This window comes from Palaemon carinicauda, unplaced genomic scaffold (genome assembly GCF_036898095.1).
Source record: "Palaemon carinicauda isolate YSFRI2023 unplaced genomic scaffold, ASM3689809v2 scaffold201, whole genome shotgun sequence".
In the NCBI taxonomy this organism is placed as follows: Eukaryota; Metazoa; Arthropoda; class Malacostraca; order Decapoda; family Palaemonidae; genus Palaemon; species Palaemon carinicauda.
In genome coordinates, this window is record NW_027169602.1 from 165703 (window position 1) to 187871 (window position 22169).

The 22169-nt window shown below is 40.4% G+C and overlaps 1 protein-coding gene across 1 annotated transcript in view; it reads right to left on the reverse strand.

Moving 5' to 3' along the window:
- The window catches only part of LOC137635951 (putative N-acetylated-alpha-linked acidic dipeptidase), a 70411-nt gene that overhangs the window by 35943 nt on the left and 12299 nt on the right, over positions 1-22169 (reverse strand). Inside the window, exons 3-7 of the mRNA XM_068368416.1 lie at positions 17068-17201; positions 10820-10919; positions 9427-9583; positions 8512-8643; positions 7701-7823 (exon numbers count right to left, since the gene is read on the reverse strand). Coding sequence (XP_068224517.1) covers positions 7701-7823; positions 8512-8643; positions 9427-9583; positions 10820-10919; positions 17068-17201 — 646 coding nt within the window. The remainder of the gene's footprint in view (positions 1-7700; positions 7824-8511; positions 8644-9426; positions 9584-10819; positions 10920-17067; positions 17202-22169) is intronic.

The following is a 22169-nucleotide window of genomic DNA, read 5'->3' on the forward strand; positions in this document are numbered from 1 at the left end:
AGTACGTCTTCCTTACGGAGCCTCGCGATCCTCTTAGGATGCTGAGCGACCCCTAGGAGCTGAAGTATCAAGGGTTGCAACCCATACAACAGGACCTCATCAAAACCTCTAATCTAGGCGCTTCTCAAGAAATGACTTTGACCACCCGCCAAATCAAGTAGGATGCGAAAGGCTTCTTAGCCTTCCGGACAACCCAAAAACAATAATAAAACATTTCAAGAGAATGATTAAAAAGGTTATGGAATTAGGGAATTGTAGTGGTTGAGCCCTCACCCACTACTGCACTCGTTGCTACGAATGGTCCCAGAGTGTAGCAGTTCTCGTAAAGACACTGGACATTCTTAAGATAAAAAGACGCGAACACTGACTTGCTTTTCCAATAGGTTGCGTCGATTATACTTTGCAGAGATCTATTTTGTTTAAAGGCCACGGAAGTTGCGACAGCTCTAACTTCGTGTGTCCTTACCTTCAGCAAAGCTTGGTCTTCCTCATTCAGATGGGAATGAGCTTCTCGTATTAACAGTCTGATAAAATAGGATAAAGCATTCTTTGACATAGGCAAAGATGGTTTCTTAACTGAACACCATAAAGCTTCAGACGGGCCTCGTAAAGGTTTAGTTCGTTTTAAATAGAACTTAAGAGCTCTTACAGGGCATAAGACTCTTTCTAGTTCATTTCCAACCATACGATAAGTTTGGAATATCGAACGATATTGGCCAAGGCCGAGAAGGCAGCTCGTTTTGGCTAGAAAACCAAGTTGTAGAACATGTAGCCGTTTTGGATGAGAATCCGATGTTCTTGCTGAAGGCATGAATCTCACTGACTCTTTTAGCTGTGGCTAAGCATACCAGGAAAAGAGTCTTTAAGGTGAGATCTTTCAAGGAGGCTGATTGTAGCGGTTCGAACCTGTCTGACATAAGGAATCTTAGTACCACGTCTAAATTCCAACCAGGTGTAACCAAACGACCCTCCTTCGTGGTCTCAAAAGACTTAAGGAGGTCCTGTAGATCTTTATTGTTGGAAAGATCTAAGCCTCTGTGACGGAAGACTGATGCCAACATGCTTCTGTAACCCTTGATAGAGGGAGCTGAAAGAGATCGTTCTTTCCTCAGAAATAAGAGGAAGTCAGCTATTTGAGTTACAGAGGTACTGGTCGAGGATACGGATACTGACTTGCACCAGATACGGAAGATTTCCCACTTCGATTGGTAGACTCTAAGGGTGGATGTTCTCCTTGCTCTAGCAATCGCTCTGGCTGCCTCCTTCGAAAAGCCTCTAGCTCTCGAGAGTCTTTCGATAGTCTGAAGGCAGTCAGACGAAGAGCGTGGAGGCCTTGGAGTACCCTCTTTACGTGTGGCTGACGTAGAAGGTCCACCCTTATGGGAAGTGTTCTGGGAACGTCTACTAGCCATCGAAGTACCTCTGTGAACCATTCTCTCGCGGGCCAGAGGGAAGCAACTAGCGTCAACCTTGTCCCTTCGTGAGAGGCGAACTTCTGCAGTACCTTGTTGACAATCTTGAACGGAGGGAATGCATATAGATCTAGATGTGACCAATCTAGGAGAAAGGCATCTATATGAACTGCTGCTGGGTCCGGGATTGGTGAGCAAAATATTGGGAGCCTCTTGGTCATCGAGGTTGCGAAGAGATCTATGGTTGGCTGGCCCCAGGTGGCCCAAAGTCTCTTGCATACATCCTTGTGGAGGGTCCATTCTGTTGGAATTATTTGTCCCTTCCGACTGAGACAATCTGCCATGACATTCAAGTTGCCTTGGATGAACCTCGTTACTAGTGATATGTCTAGACCTTTTGACCAGGTGAGGAGGTCCCTAGCGATCTCGTACAACGTCAGAGAGTAGGTCCCTCCTTGCTTGGAGATGTACGCCAAAGCCGTGTTGTTGTCCGAGTTCACCTCCACCACTTTGCCTTGAAGGAGAGACCTGAAGCTTTCCAGGCCAGACGTACTGCCAGTAGCTCCTTGCAGTTGAAATGCATTGTCCTTTGACTCGAGTTCCATAATCCCGAGCATTCCCGACCGTCTAATGTCGCACCCCAGCCTACGTCCGATGCGTCCGAGAAGAGAACGTGGTTGGGAGTCTGAACAGTCAGGGGAAGACCCTCTCTTAGGTTGATATAGTCCTTTCACCAAGTCAGACAAGACTTTATCTTTTCGGAAACCGGGATCGAGACCGCTTCTAGCGTCTTGTCCTTTTTCCAGTGAAAAGCTAGATGGTATAGAAGAGGACGGAGGTGTAGTCTTCCTAGTGACACAAATTGATCCACGGATGACAGCGTCCCTACCAGACTCATCCACAGCCTGACTGAGCAGCGTTCCTTCTTCAGCATCTTCTGGATGGATAGCAGGGCTGGGGGCTGATCGTCTTGTTCAGCAACGTCCTCATCAGAGGGTTCCTCATCCGAAACTGATGAGGAAACGGCAACGGAGTGGGCAACGTCTGACTCGCTGAATCCGGTCGCACTGGTGGATGCGTGACGGAGCCGGACGCAATATCATGGAACTGCTGCACAGTCTGTGAACTGTCAACAACCATGGGAGCGCGAGGAAGTACAGCGTCAACCCGAAACTGTCTAGACCGTCTCGGTTGTGCAGTCAACACCCTACCGGGTTGCTGAGGTTGACGCACTGCGTCACAACAAGTCACCTCTGCTGGTTGTTGAACGTCCTGAACGTCAACAACCACCTCCGAGCGTCGCTTAACGTCAACGTGCGGCTGGCAACCCACACTGGGTCGCATCGGTGGAGGAACCACCTCAACTGGCAGACGCGAGTAGGTTACCTCAGCGTCAACAGGGCGTACAACCGACCGGTTGGAAGGTTGTTGGCCAGAAGGTTCTTCTCCGCATTTAAGTCCTCTATCAAGGACGCAAGCTTGGACTGCATGTCTTGCAGCAAAGCCCATTTAGGGTCTACGGGAGCAGGTGTGGCAACAGACGGGGTTAGCGACTGAGGCGGAACCGTTTACCATCCCTAAAAGCCTTGTTATGCGTGACATAATAGTACAGCAACCCTTCAAAGGCTCGACAACAGCTGAGAAGTTGACCTGTAAACAACTTGGAGCGTCTCCTGGCTAGGCGCCAGGGAGAGTCTACCAGAATTGAGAAGTCTATCTGGGCAGAGGCATGACCTCCCAAGCCGAGAACTTCTCTCGTGTCATATCAGACTCTCGCTCTATAAACCAGTTTAAAAGAAGGGAAAGCAAAGGCTGTATCCCCCAAACTCCTCCTGGTGAAAGAACCAGTCGCCTAGCCAACGTAACGCTCTCTAGGAGAGCGAGAGAGCACTAGCTTAAAAACAACGGCTTGGAAGTAGCTAGGCCTAGTGTAAGCTCTTACGTTTAGGCGAACGAGGAGCAGCAGTTACAAAAAGATCCGGACGAAGATCCTTAAAAAATCATCATGATTTAATTAAAGTCCATAGGAGGCTAAGCAGCTTTAGGCTCCTCTCCATCTGACAGAGTCCTCAAGGGAATATCAGTAGGAGGGAGAACAGCAACTTTCTCATCTACAGGAACCTTGTCCGATAAAAGCCAAGTCTCTCACTGGTGCATTAGTAGCGGACCAGAACGCAACGTCATGTAACTGCTAGACAGTTTGTGAACTGTCAACAACTGAACTGTCAACCACAACAGGTGCGTGAGGACGCACAGCGTCCACTCGAGACTGCTTTGACTGCCTAGACTGAGCAGTCAAAACAAATCTAGAATGCGGAGGTTGACGCACAGCGTCAAAACAAGTCAACTCCGATTGTTAGTGAACGTCTTGAACGTCAACAGGAGCATCAGCCAGTGGCCTAACGTCCAAATGCGGCTGAAAAACCACACGAGACCGCATCGAGTGTGGTTCTAAACAACCTGACTGACGTGACTTAGCTACGCCAACGTCAACAGTAAGCACAAAGGAACGTTAGGTTAGCTGAAAGCCAGGATATCGATGAGATAAACGGCTAGACTCAACGGACTAATTGGCAGAATAGTCTTCCATAAGGGAGGCAAGCATATACTGCATGTTTTGCCATACAACCCCTTAAGGATCAACGGAAATGGTCGTGGTAATAGACGAGGGTAACGTCTGTGACCGCAACACTTGCCTACAAAAAAAAGACTCTCGGAGTCTGTGTTAAGCTTTTGTTAGGCGGCGAGCAGTTATCCGATGACTGCATAGGGTCAGAGCTGTCCTAATGGCTGTAACCAGGACGCTGGACCTGTCCTGAAAGGACTGACTTTCGCTTAAGGGCTACGAAACCTTGTCTGTGACTGCAACACTTTGACAGGTTTCTTATGCGAAAAGCCTACGGATGGCGAGGAGAAACAACGTCTCTCTCGTCTTATGGTAGGGGAGATCTTGGTAAGATACACCCGATACCATAGAGGGAAAACGTCTGTTCGTTGGTCAAGGCCTCTCGAACCCATAAGTCGTTTGACATTACTTCTCCCCTGGGCTTGGGAGCTTGCAAGAGGTCCCGGACTAGGTGAACGACAGGCACGAACAGACGAACCCTCGGACGCAACACTGTAACACTTTGCGCCTCGGACGCAACACTGTAACACTTTGCGCATATCAATTATCACTTCGATTTTCTGTTTTGCACTAATTTCTACCTGAAACACGCAATTCTACCCTTCATTAAAAGGTAGTAATTGCGAAATTAGTCGTATAATGCAAGCTCATAATACCAGCAAAAAACAGAAAACATATTTTAAGATAAAAAGAAAAATCAGTGGCTGGGAAAGAGACTAAACACTAGTTCATATAACTACGTTTTCAATCTCTCACCGCACATAGCCTGGGGACGAGAATAAAAACCTAAAAACGTTTTATCCTTCCTCCCCGTACAGCGACTAGGGACGTGAGTAACACGAGAACAACGTTACCCGCTTGAACGGAACGTTTTCTCTCCTCTCTCTCCCTCTGTCTCTATCTCTCTCTCTCTTTCTCTCTTGATTTCGCACCTAAGAGAAGAGCCCAATTATATATCGTCAAAAAAACATGTTATTTGACTAAAGGAAAAAACTGAAAGGTTTTTCAAATAAAAAGTTCCTTTAAATTAGAATTTAAAACATTTAAGCTAAGAAAGAATGAACAAAACGTCAGAATCGATTTACTCTTACTGCAAAGTGAAACCGTGATACACTCTCTCTCTATCGTAACGATAGAGCGCATGTTGAACGTCCTGAACGTCAACAACTGCGTAGCATAAAAAACTAAACGTTAGTTCATCTTTGAAAACAGTACGAAGACTATCAAAGAAATTCTTTCATAAAATATTACATTTAAAAAGTTTAAAACCTTAGCTCTTTAAAAGCTAAAGACGATATAAAGGGCTCAACGTTGATTAACTTCGGTTCCAGTTAGGACCGCCTACTCTCAGGCTCTGCCTTTTTAAGTACGTTATATAAACAAAGCATTAAAATTTATTTTTATATGTTTATAAAAAATGGAAAGTTAACCGAAGAGGCCTAAAAAAGGCGGAGAGATATAAAATATAGAGGAAAATCTATAACGTGATAAGATAATTATTAAAAGCCTAAACACACTTCCGTCTAAGGGAAGGGTCGGCCATTTAAAAGTGAAAGAAAGTCCATACTCTCTTTGTCACCATAATTAAATCTATCCAAAACGAGTTCAAGTTTTAAGATGAAGATAAAAAGCCTGCATAGCGAAAGCTCAAAACTAGAATAGTGTACTTCACCAAATAGTTGTGAAAACAAATCCAGTTAGCAACAGCGAATTAGTAGGTCTTGCCGGTAGCCCGACAGAGAGAAAATTGAGTTCTGTGTTTACATTGAGTACTGAGTACCTGCCCGACAGATGGCGCTGTTGATGTACACCCCCTACCTGTATAGCGATCACTGGCGGATTTTTAACGTAGAGTTTTTCTGTCGAGCAACAGAGTTGCAGCTTATATAATCACCGGCTAAGTTTAATATTGAAAATTATCAAATTACAAAATTAAAGCTCCAAAAATAGTAATGAAAAATCTGGGATAAATACGACATTTGGAAGTAATTTGCCTTTTTCATAATTATAAAAAACCGGACTTCTTTAACTATGAAATACACATCTGTGTGTAAAGAACTCAAGTTTGTAAAGTTGGAACAAATGACAAATTTGTAAGTAATTTGTATTTTTACTAATTATACAAATCTGAGATTTTTACACATGGATATATGTTTCATAGTAAAGAACAGAGGTTTGTATTTGAGTTAAAACAAATTTAATCTTAACCCTTTTACCCCCAGGCTCTTTGGAAATTTCCAACCCTTAACCCCCAGGGGTTATTTTTTTTCAAGCACATTTTGCAGTTATATTTTTTAAAAATTGCTCTAACAGCCTTAATTTTCATCATAGAGAGGTCAGGTTGGTCTCATTCTCTTGGAAAATGCCTGAAGTTTCTTAAAAAATTATCAAAAATATGCAAAAAAAAATTAAAATAGCAGTTTTTTGCAAGGACGTACCGGTACGTCCATGGGAGTAAAGGGATGAGTTTTGTGAAACGTACCAGTACGTCCTTTGGGGGTAAAAGGCTTAAGGACACTTAACTGCCTAAATCATTCTCAAAAATTGTATAGTACACAGAAACCTAAACGTTCCAAAATAAATATGCTCTTAGGGCTCCGAAAGAATTAGCTCCTGTATGCTGGACCAGAGAAGGTAACATCAAAATTAACCCTCTGAGGATTCGATGGCGCACGTTTGTGTCGTCCCTTAGCGTAACTATAAGTGCTATACAGGATATTTATTTCCCTTTGTAATGCAATTTTCAGCTGCTTTCTATCTTTATTCTTTTGTCTGCGTAAGCAGATTGACAGATGACATGACTGCTCCATGGACTAAAGTAATGAGCCTGACAGCCATTTTGTTATGCCGAAGACAATCATATCATTATTATTATTATTATTTGCCAAGCTACAACCCAAGTTGGAAAAGCAGGATGCCATAAGCTCCAACTAGGGAAAATAGCCCAGTGAGAAAAGGAAACCAGGAAAAAACAGAAGTATTTAAAATAAAATATTTTAACAGCAGTAACAACATCAAAATAAATATTTCATATATAAACTATAAAAATTTTAACAAAATAGGAGGAAGATCGATATATAGAATAGTGTGCCAGAGTGTACCCTCATGCAAGAGAACTCTACCCCAAGGCAGTGGAAGACCATGGTACAGAGGCTATGTTTAATAAAAGCCAATGCCTAGTAAATCTACAAAATACATTAACCAGGATATGATTTAAAAAACACAAGTACAATTACAGTACCTTGAAGTTATGTTTGCTTTTTAACAACACGATACCTAAGGCAAAACCCTTTCCAGTTAGTTATCATTATTATTATTATTACCAGCTAAGCTACAACCCTAGTTGAAAAAGCAGGATGCTATTAGCTCAGGGACTCCAACAGGGAATATAGCCCAGTGAGGAAAGGAAAAAAGGAAAATAAAATATTTTAAGAAGAGTAACATCATTAAAACAAATAGGCTATCTCCTATATACACTATAAAAATTTTAACAAAAACAAGAGGAAGAGAAATTATATAGAATAGTGTGCTCGAGAACTCTAACCCAAGACAGTGGAAGACCACAGACAGAGGCTATAGCGCTACCCAAGACTAGAGAACAATGGTTTGATTTTGGAGAGTCCTTCTCCTAGAAGAGCTGCTTACCACAGCTGAACCCTTACCTGATTTGCTCTGAAGATATCACCATATCTAGTTAGGACTATACTCCCATTCACAGACACATTTTGGCTCTGAAGGTAATCATAGTCTTCTTCTCTTCCCAAATAAGCATATACAATGTCTGCCTGAAATTGTAATATCATTAGTTACAATAAACAGTACTTGTATGCCTGCTGGTACAAAACTTTAGTGAGAACCTATGTATAAAATATCTTGGCAATCAAGAAAAAACTTTCCCTGGATAACAGTATTCTTCAAAATAATTCTATGTTAACTATGAACAAATACGTTAACAAACACAAATGTTTCATGAAACTAAAAGCACCTGTTTATGCAAAAAATTATCGTAACTTTTAATCTATCAAAAATTCTATTTATAAAATATCTGACCAATTAAAAAACTTTTACCTGGATAACAGTATTCTTCAAAATAATTCTTTAACTAGGAAGGATAAATACAAAGGTTTCAAGAACAAAAAGCCACTGTTTATGCAAAAAATTATGGTAACTTTTACTCTATGAAAAGGGTTTAAACATAAACAATTGTCTATGCCTACAGTAGTATCAGAAACATCCCTGCGTGTCGTAAGAGGCGACTAAAAGGGATGGGACGAGGGGGCTGGGAACCCCCTCTCCTGTATCTACATCCTGTGAGACATCAGAAACATAGTAAATGATAAATAAAAAGCTTTCCTGAATAATAGGTAGCTATTCACCCAAAACATTAACTTTTACTCTATCGAAAGAGTCTAAGCATGCACAATTGTCTATTACAACAGTAGCACCAAAAACATAGGATTGCACGGTTCATACCACAACATCACCAGGTGCAGAGTAGGCATTGAAGTTCGGAAATACATCTGGGTGATCTTCCCCTGGCCCTAAAGGTTTCTGATGTGAGTGAGAAGCCCATCGAACTTTCCCACGGTCATCAATGATCTTCACCTGAGGATTACAAAAAGAAAAGAATTCCATGGTAAATTATATAGGGAGTCATTAGAAGGGCTGATCAGAGAAATATTTTAGGTGTGATAATGCCATAGATGCAGTTTTGTAAAGGTAACATATGAATCAAGTATAACTCTCTTTACAGTATAAAGCACTGATTTGAAGATAGCTCTCAAACAAAATATCTGACGAGTAAGCAGACAGCATGATTACATCTGCCTATAAAGTACTGAAGATGATTTGGTTTATAACCAGAAGGTTTTGGAGATTATCCTTTCCACAGAAAGTGGAGCTGCTTGGAATGCTATGTTCTATATTCACTCTATTGTCAAATAAACTCCCAAAAATATATTTGACACAAGTATGTTTTCCTGCAACATGCAAGAACACCATAGAAAATTACAGTATCTTTTTTCTAAATCAGCTTTTACATATATTAACCCTTTTACCCCCAGGCTATTTGGAACTTTCCAACCCTTAACCCCCAGGGGTTATTTTTTTTTTAAGCACATTTTGCAGTATATATTTTTTTAAAATTGCTCTAACAGCCTTAATTTTTGTCATAGAGAGGTCAGGTTGGTTTCATTCTCTTGGAAAATGCCTGATGTTTCTCAAATAATTATCAAAAATATGCAAAAAAAAAATGTAAATAGCAGTTTTTTGCAAGAACGTACCGGTACGTCCATGGGGGTAAAGGGATGAGTTTTGTGAAATGTACCAGTACGTCCTTTGGGGGTAAAAGGGTTAAAAGTTATCGTAACTATTCCCAAAAGGACTTACGGTGTTATTCCGCTCTATGTCTGGATATGACAGAAGAACTGTGTATGGAATCAGATTAACTGTATCCAATCCCTGATCTGTCCAAACCTGTGAAACCCATTTTGCTTGCCTGGTGTCTGCTTCTGTGCCCGCAGTGTGGGGTTCCGATGTAAGGTACCTATAGGGATGTAGGTAAAATATTTGACAAGCTTTTAGGCTTTGAAAGACTGTGCAGTAATAAAAAAAAATGTATCAAATATCTATTCATGAAAATTTTTCTGTATGTCATATAATAATAGCCTATAGATAAAAAATAAAACGTAAAATATTAACTAATTGCAAGAACTGATACGTTATATACAGTGAGCCCTCGCTACTTCGCGGTTCGACCATGGCGGATTCACGACTTCGCGGACTTTTTTCATTAAATACGGCATCCGATTTCATCAGCAAACCACTATTTTTGGGGGAAACACCATTTTATTCTAGAAAATTGCTACTCTTTAAATAGTTAGTTGCACGTTAAGAAAGCGTGTACTTTTGTTTTTAAATTTCGGGTGTGTTTTAAAAATCGAGTATTGTTGACTTCTTTTTGTTTTACTTTTGGCTGTGATCAGATCAGCTGACGTCTACCCCGAAAACGAGGGTTCACTGTATAGTAAGTAGTGAATCACCCATAGCATCCACACTTCCATAAGGATCATTGAAAGGATTTGTTTTTTTCATATACATTAGACAAAACAATGTTCTTAAATCATTTAAAAACTGAACAAGGTGAATATGAAGAAGATGAGGCCAAGAACCTTTGGTACCAATTACAGTGATGCCTCAGCATACGAAAGTAATCCGTTCAGGATACGGTTTTGTATGCTGATTTTTTCGTAGCCTAATCCGTTCCAAGCCTTACGAAAAGACACCTTTTCTTTCATAAACACGCTAAACTGTAGTAATAAACATGCAATGCAGCCATTTCTATCATTCAATAATTAACCCAACCGTTAAAAACAGCCTAATCCATTCCAGAAACCACCATGAGATTATTCAATAATGTAGTTATAGCCTAGTTATCCCCTCCAAGCCCTAAGAAAACGGTCCGTTTTCTTTACTGTACTACTGTATAAAAGTTACGGTCCTGTATGTAAAGCATTTGGATCAGTGAAGGTGTATTGTTACCTGTACACCTAAATTAAGGGTTGATACCCTGAAAAAAAAGGTACTGTACTCTCGGCGACGAGTTGGGATCTCGTAAGCTTTTCGTATCCTGAAAATTTTTTCGTATACTGGGGCATAAAAATCTTTGTATCGCTTTTCGTACCCTGAATTTTTCGTAAGCAGAACCTTTCGTATCCAGAGGTATCACTGTATATTGTAATGGGATGGCATACACAAATCTAGTATAGCTGCTAAATATTACCTTAAAGTTTCCAATATTGCATCTCCACTGGCTTCTTGAAGAATCACATTCTCCGGGTCAAGTTGTATGTCTCGTTTTCTGGGATGCCTTCCTAAAACAACTATAAGTACGTAAAATTAAAAACAGTATAATTCAAGAACGTTACTTACAAACTGCTCCTAAGCCTTTAAAGGTTTAAAGGTCGCTCATGAATGGCAGAGGCAAGGGACAGTGATATTGCCATAGCAAGCAGGACAATGCCCTAGAGACTGACCATATTTTATATGATCAGCGCCCAAGCCCCCTCTCCACCCAAGCTAGGACCAGGGAGGGCCAGGCAAATGGCTGCTGATGACTCAACAGATAGACCTATAGGCTCCCCCAAACCCCCCAACCTTAGCTCACAAGGATGGTAAGGTTGCAGACACTAATGGCATTAACGAGACTGAGCGAGACTCGAACCCCCGACTGGCAAACACCAGGCAGAGACGTTACCAATCAGGCCATAGCAACATAAAAAAACAAAACTGAATGGTAATTATTCTGTCAGTAATCACAAGTTACGCATGATTCAACTAAGAACATCGACAAGAGCAATAAAAAGAAACATACACTTCTTCCCAATGTAGTGATAAATATTATCAACATTGAAAAAGATCAAATAAAAAACTCAAGATGATAAAAGAGAGGAACTAGTTATCATAGCTGACATCACCAGTGCTTAACCTTTCCATCAATGAAAGCAATATACTGTAGTTTGTACAAAATAATTCATTTACAATACTAGGTCATGAAAGATAAATAGCCATTATTGCCTTGTATCAAATGATGAAAATAACTCCAGCTTTGAAATGAACTTACTGAAGGTTTTATAAACATGGAATATGATAAAATTATCCAGAACAAGAGAAAATTAAATTTAAAAGAAAGGCTAATTCAAATATTTAAATCTTTTTAAATGGAATGATTATATTTTGTTATTCTCTACTCTACCTTAAACAAGAACTAAACATCTTGGGATATACAATAAAGCACTGGTCCTTATTAGAAAAGTTGACTTTTATAACCTTTTTCCTATTTTCGTCTGCCATATCACTCAATGAGCATTACTTTTAAGAGGAATTCAACTGACTGGTATCGCAGTTCAATTGTTGATGTCTAGAAATGGATGCATTCTTTCAGCTGACAAATTAATTACCAAGAAAATAAAATCTATTAAATTTATAAAATTGAAACAAAAGCAGAGTTAAGCAATTTGAAGAAAAGGCATTGAGTAAATATTTTTTACAGTAAAATTATTTTTTTTTATTAATAGCACACTCCTTTATGACAGCCTTGATTGTGCGCAAGCTCATTTTCCAGTCCCGTGCCAGAAAAATAATCCAGTTACTGTATGTTGTCTGTACATCCAAGGTTCTGAAAGCTCATAGTGGCAGGAAAATAATCTAAGATATTTTTTAACCCTTTTACCCCCAGGCTATTTGGAACTTTCCAACCATTAACCCCCAGGCGTTTTTTTTTTTTTTCAAGCACATTTTTCAATACAGTATATATTTTTTAAATTGCTCTAACAGCCTTAATTTTCGTCATAGAGAGGTCAGGTTGGTCTCATTCTTTTGGAAAATGCCTGAAGTTTCTCATAAAGTTATCAAAATATGCAAAAAAAAATGTAAATAGCAGTTTTTTGCAAGGACGTACCAGTATGTCCATGGGGGTAAAGGGATGAGTTTTGTGAAACGTACCATTACGTCCATTGGGGGTAAAAGGGTTGATCTTATTACAAGAGAGGAAGTGTGGGGAAGAGAGTTCATCTTTTTTTTTCTGATAGTTTTTCTAGTAAGATGAGTTCAGTAAAATGACAAAAGAGGGCCTGGGGGTGTCCTAAAGGCTAAATCTTATAGTGAAGGGCTGGCACTGAAGGGGTTAAACTTGTTAATGTAATTTCATAATATTTTTACATTTTCAAGTTTCACTATCATAGCTATTATACTGAAGGTTATTTTCATAATTAAACTATTATAACACAGCTGAAGAATCCCGAATTCGAGCGGTTCAAAAATCATGTTGTCGCTAGATATTAAATGGAAAATCATATCTGCAGATTTCATCTTTTTTCTGAAACCTGACTGGAACTTTGTTTGTCCACATATAAGTTTTTATTTTTAGATACCACTAATGCATATGTATGTATGTATGTATGTATGTATGTATGTGTATATGTATATATGTATGTATGTATGTATATATATATATATATATATATATATATATATATATATATATATATATATATATATATATATATATATATATATATATATATATATATATATATATATATATATATATATATATATATATATATATATATATATATATATATATTATAAATATATATATATATATATATATATATATATATATATATATATATATATTATAAATATATATATATATATATATATATATATATATATATATATATATATATATATATATATATAAAATGTATACAGTATATAAATATATATATATATATATATATATATATATATATATATATATATATATATATATATATATATATATATATATCTTGCCATATTGTAGTTCACCCAACTATTGCACCCTTGGCACAATGCAGATTTATAAACATAGTATACAAAATATACACAGCATATATACTGGGGCCTTTATCCTGCAGTGGACTAGAAATAGCTGAATATGTTGTTGCATACACAAAACAACAAATATATATGTATATATATATATGTACTGTATATATACATACATATACTGTACAAAAATAAGTGAAGCAATCCACAGATAGGGGATGAACTGTATATATTGGGATATAAAATTATTTGCAGTTGCATACAATATATCGACAAGCAGAAAGCAAAATGAATCACGTTAGTTTCTGAGAAAACTGAAGCGCTGGGCTGTAGTAATGGTAGTCTGCAACACCTGGGTATTATTATCATGTTTACTTCCTAAGCTACAATCCTAGTTGAAAAAGCAGGATGCTACAAGCCCAAGGGCTCCAACAGGGAAAAATAGCCCAGTGAGGAGAGGAAATAAGGAAACAAACAAACTACAAGAGAAGTAATGAAAAATTAAAATAATATATTTTAAGATCAGTAACAACATCAATATAGATCTTTCATGAATTAACTATAAAAAGAGACTCATATCAGCCAGTTCAACATACAAATATTCACTGCAAGTTTGAACTTTGAAGTTAGTCCACCACTTACAGTACTTCTACATATACCATCAAATATAAGACAATTGCATTATAAGCATTCTATTCTAGAAAATAGAAGAGAGAATATCGTATGTACAAGATGCAGTTCCGCAGTTCCGGTGAGCCTTACTGCTTCCTCCGGTCGCCTTGGTGGCCGCGGAGGTAGCAGCAGTAAGGGATTCAGCATGTGAAACTTCATTTCGCTCGTTTGTGACGTCGTCGTCATAACTCAAAAATAGCTATTTTTCAGGAGAGCCATTTTAATCAATTAAAACACTCTCATATTAATGTATGTCGTTATAACATTTAGCGTCTCTAGCGATCAATTTTTTAGCTACAATTATGACACTTTTGCCAAAAAAATCAGCATTTGAAGATACCTGTAAATATGTCTGTATGGATAACTCAAAAATAAATTTTTTTGAGTTATGACGTTGTTGTCACAAGGGAGCGATTTGTGTTGGATAACGGGGGAGGGCGGGCTGTGGCACCCTAACAGTACTAGCCAAACTCGGCTGAATCCCTCATCAGGGTGGGAGGACGGGAGAGAGGAAAGGTCCCCTTTTGCTCCTTTGTTTGATGTTCGCTATCCCCCAAAATTGGGGGAAGTGCCTTGGTAAATAGATACATAGACAAGATGCAAATTTGGGGCCTGAAGTTGAACCTTAATGAAAATCAAAGAATGATTGTAAGCTGAGGACAGTGGTTCTTTAACATCAAGATCTCTGCATTGATAATGTTTCTTTAACTCTATACAACTCCATTAAAATCTTGGGTGTGATTCCTGATAGCAATTTTACTTTAAAGAAACACATTCAGTCCGTTTCTTCTTCAATTGCACGAAAAATTGGCTTTTTAATTTTTGAAGAATCTTTTTATTTCTTTCATTCTACATTGTTTCAAGTATTGTCTTGTCTGGTTTTCAGCTGCTGAATCTCATCTTAATCTGTTAGACCAAAACTTGCAGTCTATTAAATCTCTTATTCATAATTTGTATATCAATCTCTGGCACCATCATTCAATTAGTTCCTTTTGCATGTGGCATAAGATTTTTCATAATTCTTGCCACACACTGCAGTCAGATCTTTGTACCCTCCTGTATGTAGTGCAGTACTGTAATTCTATCATGAAGTTCAATACTGCACAGTATTCTAGAACTTTTATACCAGCTGTCACTGGATTACGTAATGATCTTCCTAATCATGCTGTTGAATTGATGGAACTTCAGAATCTCCAGCTTCCAGCGAATGTTTTCATGTTGATCGGGCTGACATAAGGGATTTTGACGAAGGAAAAATCTATTTCTGGGCGAGGAACCTGTGTCGCCCAGTGAAATGCTCCTTAAAGCACCATTTCTAAGGTATAAATACTGCTAAATATATCAGAGAAAAAAGTTGCATGGAATGCCAGGAATATACCCAGCTCGCTCACCCTAATAGGGTGTCGGTATAAAAACTGGGGCGTGTGAAACCACTACCAGAGGTCCCTTTCCAATTAGACTTCTTTCTCCTTAACATCCCCCGTTACTACGAGGTGTCGTTCCCTACAGCTAGTGCTCCCACAGCCACACCACTACCACTACCTATCCTTCTCCCATCATTCCTTCTAAGCACCCGCGAACGTTCGGACGTGTTTTTCATAGCTTTGTGTTATTAGTCTCTTTTTAAAGTTTATATATGAAAGAATTATTTTAGTGTTTATACTTATCTTAAGATATTGTATATTCCTTATTCATAACTTTTCATACAGTTTATTTATTTCCTTATTTCCTTTCCTCACTGGGATATTTTTTCTTGTTGGACACCTCTGAGTTTAAAGCATTCTCCCTTTCCAACTAGGGTTGTAGCTTAGCTGCTGCTGCTAATAATAATAATAATAATAATAATAATAATAATAATAATACCCTGTAATATTAATCATAATAATAACATAATAATATAGATTTGTATGTAGCTTATATGGATTGCTGGTAGAACTATCCACAAAGTAGTACCTGTTCATAAACGCTTCTTTACTATCATCATCAAAATTATTTGTGAAATAAGGACGGCAAAAGATGCAGTTCTGTACTTCCTAACAAGAGTTTCATCATCACTAAAAACGTTTTTCAATAGGGAACTGCATTTGAAGATACTGAGGATCATTCTTGCGTACTGTAACACATCTATTTGGTGTATGGTTTATTATTGAGCTGAGGTTCTGTCTGATCTTATTTTAAACTATTAAAACTAGCTTTTATGTAAGTAAAGAAATTGTAAATAATCTATGAACTTCAATGATAAAAAATATGTAAGATTTAGGGCGTGACAGCGTTTGCGCGTTAGTTCAATGGGCAATCCATGGAATTAGTACTTCAATGATATAAAATATGTAAGATTTAGGGCGTGATAGCGTTTGCGCAAGTTAGTTCAATGGGCAATCCATGGAATTATTAACCCAAACCAAGCCATGTGCAACATTTGAATGAATTAACTGACCTGGAATTTCAAAATTAACAAGGAGACCATTCTAGGTATAATGCATGCAGAACATACATTCTGTCTGAGAGAAAAAAAAAAAGGATTGACAATGATCAAAGATAATGATTGATAAGCAATTTAGTATCTTCACAGCTAGTAATGTAACTATAGTCCATTTCTTTTAGCGATGCATATTTGCACCGACTCGCAGCGGTGCCCTTTTAGCTCGGAAAAGTTTCCGGATCGCTGATTGGTTGGACAAGATAATTCTAACCAATCAGCGATCAGGAAACTTTTCCGAGCTAAAAGGGCACCGCCGCTTGTCGGTGCAAATATGCATCGCTAAAAGAAATGGACTATAGTGATATCTAGCAAAATATAATGTAAATGCAACAAAATAAAGATAATTATAATCTTGCAAAAGTAACATTTCATTCAATAAGCATGGCAGATAATGATAGTTACATCTTTCAGAAAGTCATTAAGTAACGAGTAATCTTAAGTTTACTTATATTTCTTTTAAAATCCATCTACTTAAATGATCTAAAGTACATTTTACTTACCCGCAAGAAGAATCAAGGAGAAGGTTGTCAGCAGCAAGATGAGAATGCTAATACAAAAGGTACGATTCTTTTCCGTTAGCAATGCCCTCGCACACCCCGAAGCAGGATGGCAGTTCCTTGGTCTGGGATTATTTCTGGCAACGCAGCATAGAGTGAAAATGTTATTTTTATTAATAAAATAAATTTTTGAATATACTTACCCGGTGATCATATAAGCTGCAACTCTGTTGCTCGACAGAAAAACCTACGGTCAAAATACGCCAGCGATCGCTATGCAGGTGGGGGTGTACATCAACAGCGCCATCTGTCGAGCAGGTACTTAGTACTCCAAGTAAACAAGAACCAATTTTCTCCTCGGTCCACTGGGTCTCTATTGGGGAGGAAGGGAGGGTCCTTTAATATATGATCACCGGGTAAGTATATTCAAAAATTTATTTTATTAATAAAAATAACATTTTTCAATATTAAACTTAGCCGGTGATCATATAAGCTGATTCACACCCAGGGGGGTGGGTAGAGACCAGCATTACATGTTTACATTATTATGAGCTAAGTATTTTGTATTTCATTTTAGCAGTTATTCAAAATAACAAACATAAAATAAATAAGTACCTGGTAAAGAAGTCGACTTGAACAATTACTCTGCCTTTTTAAGTACGTCTTCCTTACGGAGCCTCGCGATCCTCTTAGGATGCTGAGCGACCCCTAGGATCTGAAGTATCAAGGGTTGCAACCCATACAACAGGACCTCATCAAAACCTCTAATCTAGGCGCTTCTCAAGAAATGACTTTGACCACCCGCCAAATCAAGTAGGATGCGAAAGGCTTCTTAGCCTTCCGGACAACCCAAAAACAATAATAAAACATTTCAAGAGAAAGATTAAAAAGGTTATGGAATTAGGGAATTGTAGTGGTTGAGCCCTCACCCACTACTGCACTCGTTGCTACGAATGGTCCCAGAGTGTAGCAGTTCTCGTAAAGAGACTGGACATTCTTAAGATAAAAAGACGCGAACACTGATTTGCTTTTCCAATAGGTTGCGTCGATTATACTTTGCAGAGATCTATTTTGTTTAAAGGCCACGGAAGTTGCGACAGCTCTAACTTCGTGTGTCCTTACCTTCAGCAAAGCTTGGTCTTCCTCATTCAGATGGGAATGAGCTTCTCGTATTAACAGTCTGATAAAATAGGATAAAGCATTCTTTGACATAGGCAAAGATGGATTCTTAACTGAACACCATAAAGCTTCAGACGGGCCTCGTAAAGGTTTTTAAATAGAACTTAAGAGCTCTTACAGGACATAAGACTCTTTCTAGTTCATTTCCAACCATACGATAAGTTTGGAATATCGAACGATATTGGTCAAGGCCGAGAAGGCAGCTCGTGTTTGGCTAGAAAACCAAGTTGTAGAACATGTAGCCGTTTCGGATGAGAATCCGATGTTCTTGCTGAAGGCATGAATCTCACTGACTCTTTTAGCTGTGGCTAAGCATATCAGGAAAAGAGTCTTTAAGGTGAGATCTTTCAGGGAGGCTGATTGTAGCGGTTCGAACCTGTCTGACATAAGGAATCTTAGTACCACGTCTAAATTCCAACCAGGTGTAACCAAACGACGCTCCTTCGTGGTCTCAAAAGACTTAAGGAGGTCCTGTAGATCTTTATTGTTGGAAAGATCTAAGCCTCTGTGACGGAAGACTGATGCCAACATGCTTCTGTAACCCTTGATAGTGGGAGCTGAAAGAGATCGTTCTTTCCTCAGATATATGAGAAAGTCAGCTATTTGAGTTACAGAGGTACTGGTCGAGGATACGGATACTGACTTGCACCAGTTTCGGAAGATTTCCCACTTCGATTGGTAGACTCTAAGGGTGGATGTTCTCCTTGCTCTAGCAATCGCTCTGGTTGACTCCTTCGAAAAGCCTCTAGCTCTCGAGAGTCTTTCGATAGTCTGAAGGCAGTCAGACGAAGAGCGTGGAGGCCTTGGTGTACCTTCTTTACGCGTGGCTAACGTAGAAGGTCCACCCTTAGGGGAAGTGTTCTGGGAACGTCTACTAGCCATCGAAGTACCTCGGTGAGCCATTCTCTCGCGGGCCAGAGGGAAGCAACTAGCGTCAACCTTGTCCCTTCGTGAGAGGCGAACTTCTGCAGTACCTTGTTGACAATCTTGAACGGAGGGAATGCATATAGGTCTAGATGTGACCAATCTAGTAGAAAGGCATCTATATGAACTGCTGCTGGGTCCGGGATTGGTGAGCAAAATATTGGGAGCCTCTTGGTCATCGAGGTTGCGAAGAGATCTATGGTTGGCTGGCCCCAGGTGGCCCAAAGTCTCTTGCATACATCCTTGTGGAGGGTCCATTCTGTTGGAATTATTTGTCCCTTCCGACTGAGACAATCTGCCATGACATTCAAGTTGCCTTGGATGAACCTCGTTACTAGTGATATGTCTAGACCTTTTGACCAGGTGAGGAGGTCCCTTGCGATCTCGTACCATGTCAGAGAGTAGGTCCCTCCTTGCTTGGAGATGTACGCCAAAGCCGTGGTGTTGTCCGAGTTCACCTCCACCACTTTGCCTTGAAGGAGAGACTTGAAGCTTTTCCAGGTCAGACGTACTGCCAGTAGCTCCTTGCAGTTGAAATGCATTGTCCTTTGACTCGAGTTCCATAATCCCGAGCATTCCCTACCGTCTAATGTCGCACCCCAGCCTACGTCCGATGCGTCCGAGAAGAGAACGTGGTTGGGAGTCTGAACAGTCAGGGGAAGACCCTCTCTAAGGTTGATATAGTCCTTTCACCAAGTCAGACAAGACTTTATCTTTCCGGAAACCGGGATCGAGACCGCTTCTAGCGTCTTGTCCTTTTTCCAGTGAAAAGCTAGATGGTATAGAAGAGGACGGAGGTGTAGTCTTCCTAGTGACACAAATTGATCCACGGATGACAGTGTCCCTACCAGACTCATCCACAGCCTGACTGGGCAGCGTTCCTTCTTCAGCATCTTCTGGATGGATAGCAGGGCTGGGGGTTGATCGTCTTGTTCAGCAACGTCCTCATCAGAGGGTTCCTCATCCGAAACTGATGAGGAAACGGCAACGGAGTGGGCAACGTCTGACTCGCTGAATCCGGTCGCACTGGTGGATGCGTGACGGAGCCGGACGCAATATCATGGCACTGCTGCACAGTCTGTGAACTGTCAACAACCATGGGTGCGCGAGGAAGTACAGCGTCAACCCGAAACTGTCTAGACTGTCTGGGTTGTGCAGTCAACACCCTACCGGGTTGCTGAGGTTGACGCACTGCGTCACAACAAGTCACCTCTGCTGGTTGTTGAACGTCTTCCTAGTGACACACTGAACGTCAACAACCACCTCCGAGCGTCGCTTAACGTCAACGTGCGACTGGCAACCCACACTGGGTCACATCGGTGGAGGAACCACCTCAACTGGCAGACGCGAGTAGGTTACCTCAGCGTCAACAGGGCGCACAACCGACCGGTTGGAAGGTTGTTGGCCAGAAGGTTCTTCTCCGCATTTAAGTCCTCTATCAAGGACACAAGCTTGGACTGCATGTCTTGCAGCAAAGCCCATTTAGGGTCTACGGGAGCAGGTGTGGCAACAGACGGGGTTAGCTACTGAGGCGGAACCATTTACCATCCCTGGAAGCCTTGTTATGTGTGACATAATAGTACAGCAAAACTTCAAAGGCTCGACAAAAGTTGAGAAGTTGACCTGTAAACAACTAGGAGCGTCTCCTGGCTAGGCGCCAGGGCGAGTCTACCAGAATTGAGAAGTCTATCTGGGCAGAGGCATGAACTCCCACGCCGAGAACTTCTCTCGTGTCCTATCAGACTCTCGCTCTATAAGCCAGTTAACAAGAAGGGAAATCAAAGGCTGTATCCCTAAAACTCCTCCTGGTGCAAAAACCAGTCGCCTAGCCAACGTAACGCTCTCTAGGAGAGCGAGAGAGCACTAGCTTAACAACAACGGCTTCGAAGTAGCTAGGCCTAGTGTAAGTTCTGACGTTTAGGCGAACGAGGAGCAGCAGTTACAAGATCCGGACGAAGATCCTTAAAAAATCATCATGATTTAATTAAAGTCCATAGGAGGCTAAGCAGCTTAAGGCTCCTCTCCAAATGACAGAGTCCTCAAAGGAATATCAGTAGGAGGGAGAACAGCACTTTCTCATCTACAGGAACCTTGTCCGATAAAAGCTAGGTTATCTCAGTGAGTCTCTCACTGGTGCATTAGTAGCAGACCAGAAGGCAACGTCATGTAACTGCTTGACAGTCTGTGAACTGTCAACAACTGAACTGTCAACCACAACAGGTGCGTGAGGACATACAGCACTGGTGCATTAGTAGCAGACCAGAAGGCAACGTCATGTAACTGCTTGACAGTCTGTGAACTGTCAACAACTGAACTGTCAACCACAACAGGTGCGTGAGGACATACAGTGTTCACTCGAGACTGCTTTGACTGTCTATACTGAGCAGTCAAAACATTTCTAGAATGCGGAGGTTGACGCACCGCGTCAAAACAAAACAACTTAGACTGTTGTTGTACCTCGCGAACGTCAACGGAAGGTTCCGTGCGTTACTGAACGTCAACATGCGGCTGGCAGGGTACACTGGAACGCATGGGTGGCGGGACTCTCTCAGCTGGAGTGCGGCAGAAGGTCGCCTCAGCGTCCACAGGACGCACAACCGTGTTGGTTGTAGGCTAGAGGTTGGATGTTGTGTCAACCTTCTCCGCACGAAAGTCCCGCATCAATGACGTTAACTGAGACTGCATGGTCTGCAGCAAAGACCACTTAGGGTCTACAGGAGCAGGAGCGGCAACAGACGGTGTGACTGCCTGATGCGGTACCGCTTTGCCTCTCTTAGGAGGTGAGCAGTCGTTGGAAGACTGCAGCGAGTCCGAACTGACCCAGTGGCTACAACTGGGCCGTTGGACTTGGTCGGAAGGGACCGACTTGCGCTTAATAAGCTGCGAGACCTTGGTCCATGGTTTCTTACGAGAAACCTCTTCCGCAGACGAGAAATAAATGGGCTCTCTCGTCTTTGTGTGGGTGGGGCGATCTTGGGTAGATACGCCCGAAACCACGGAGG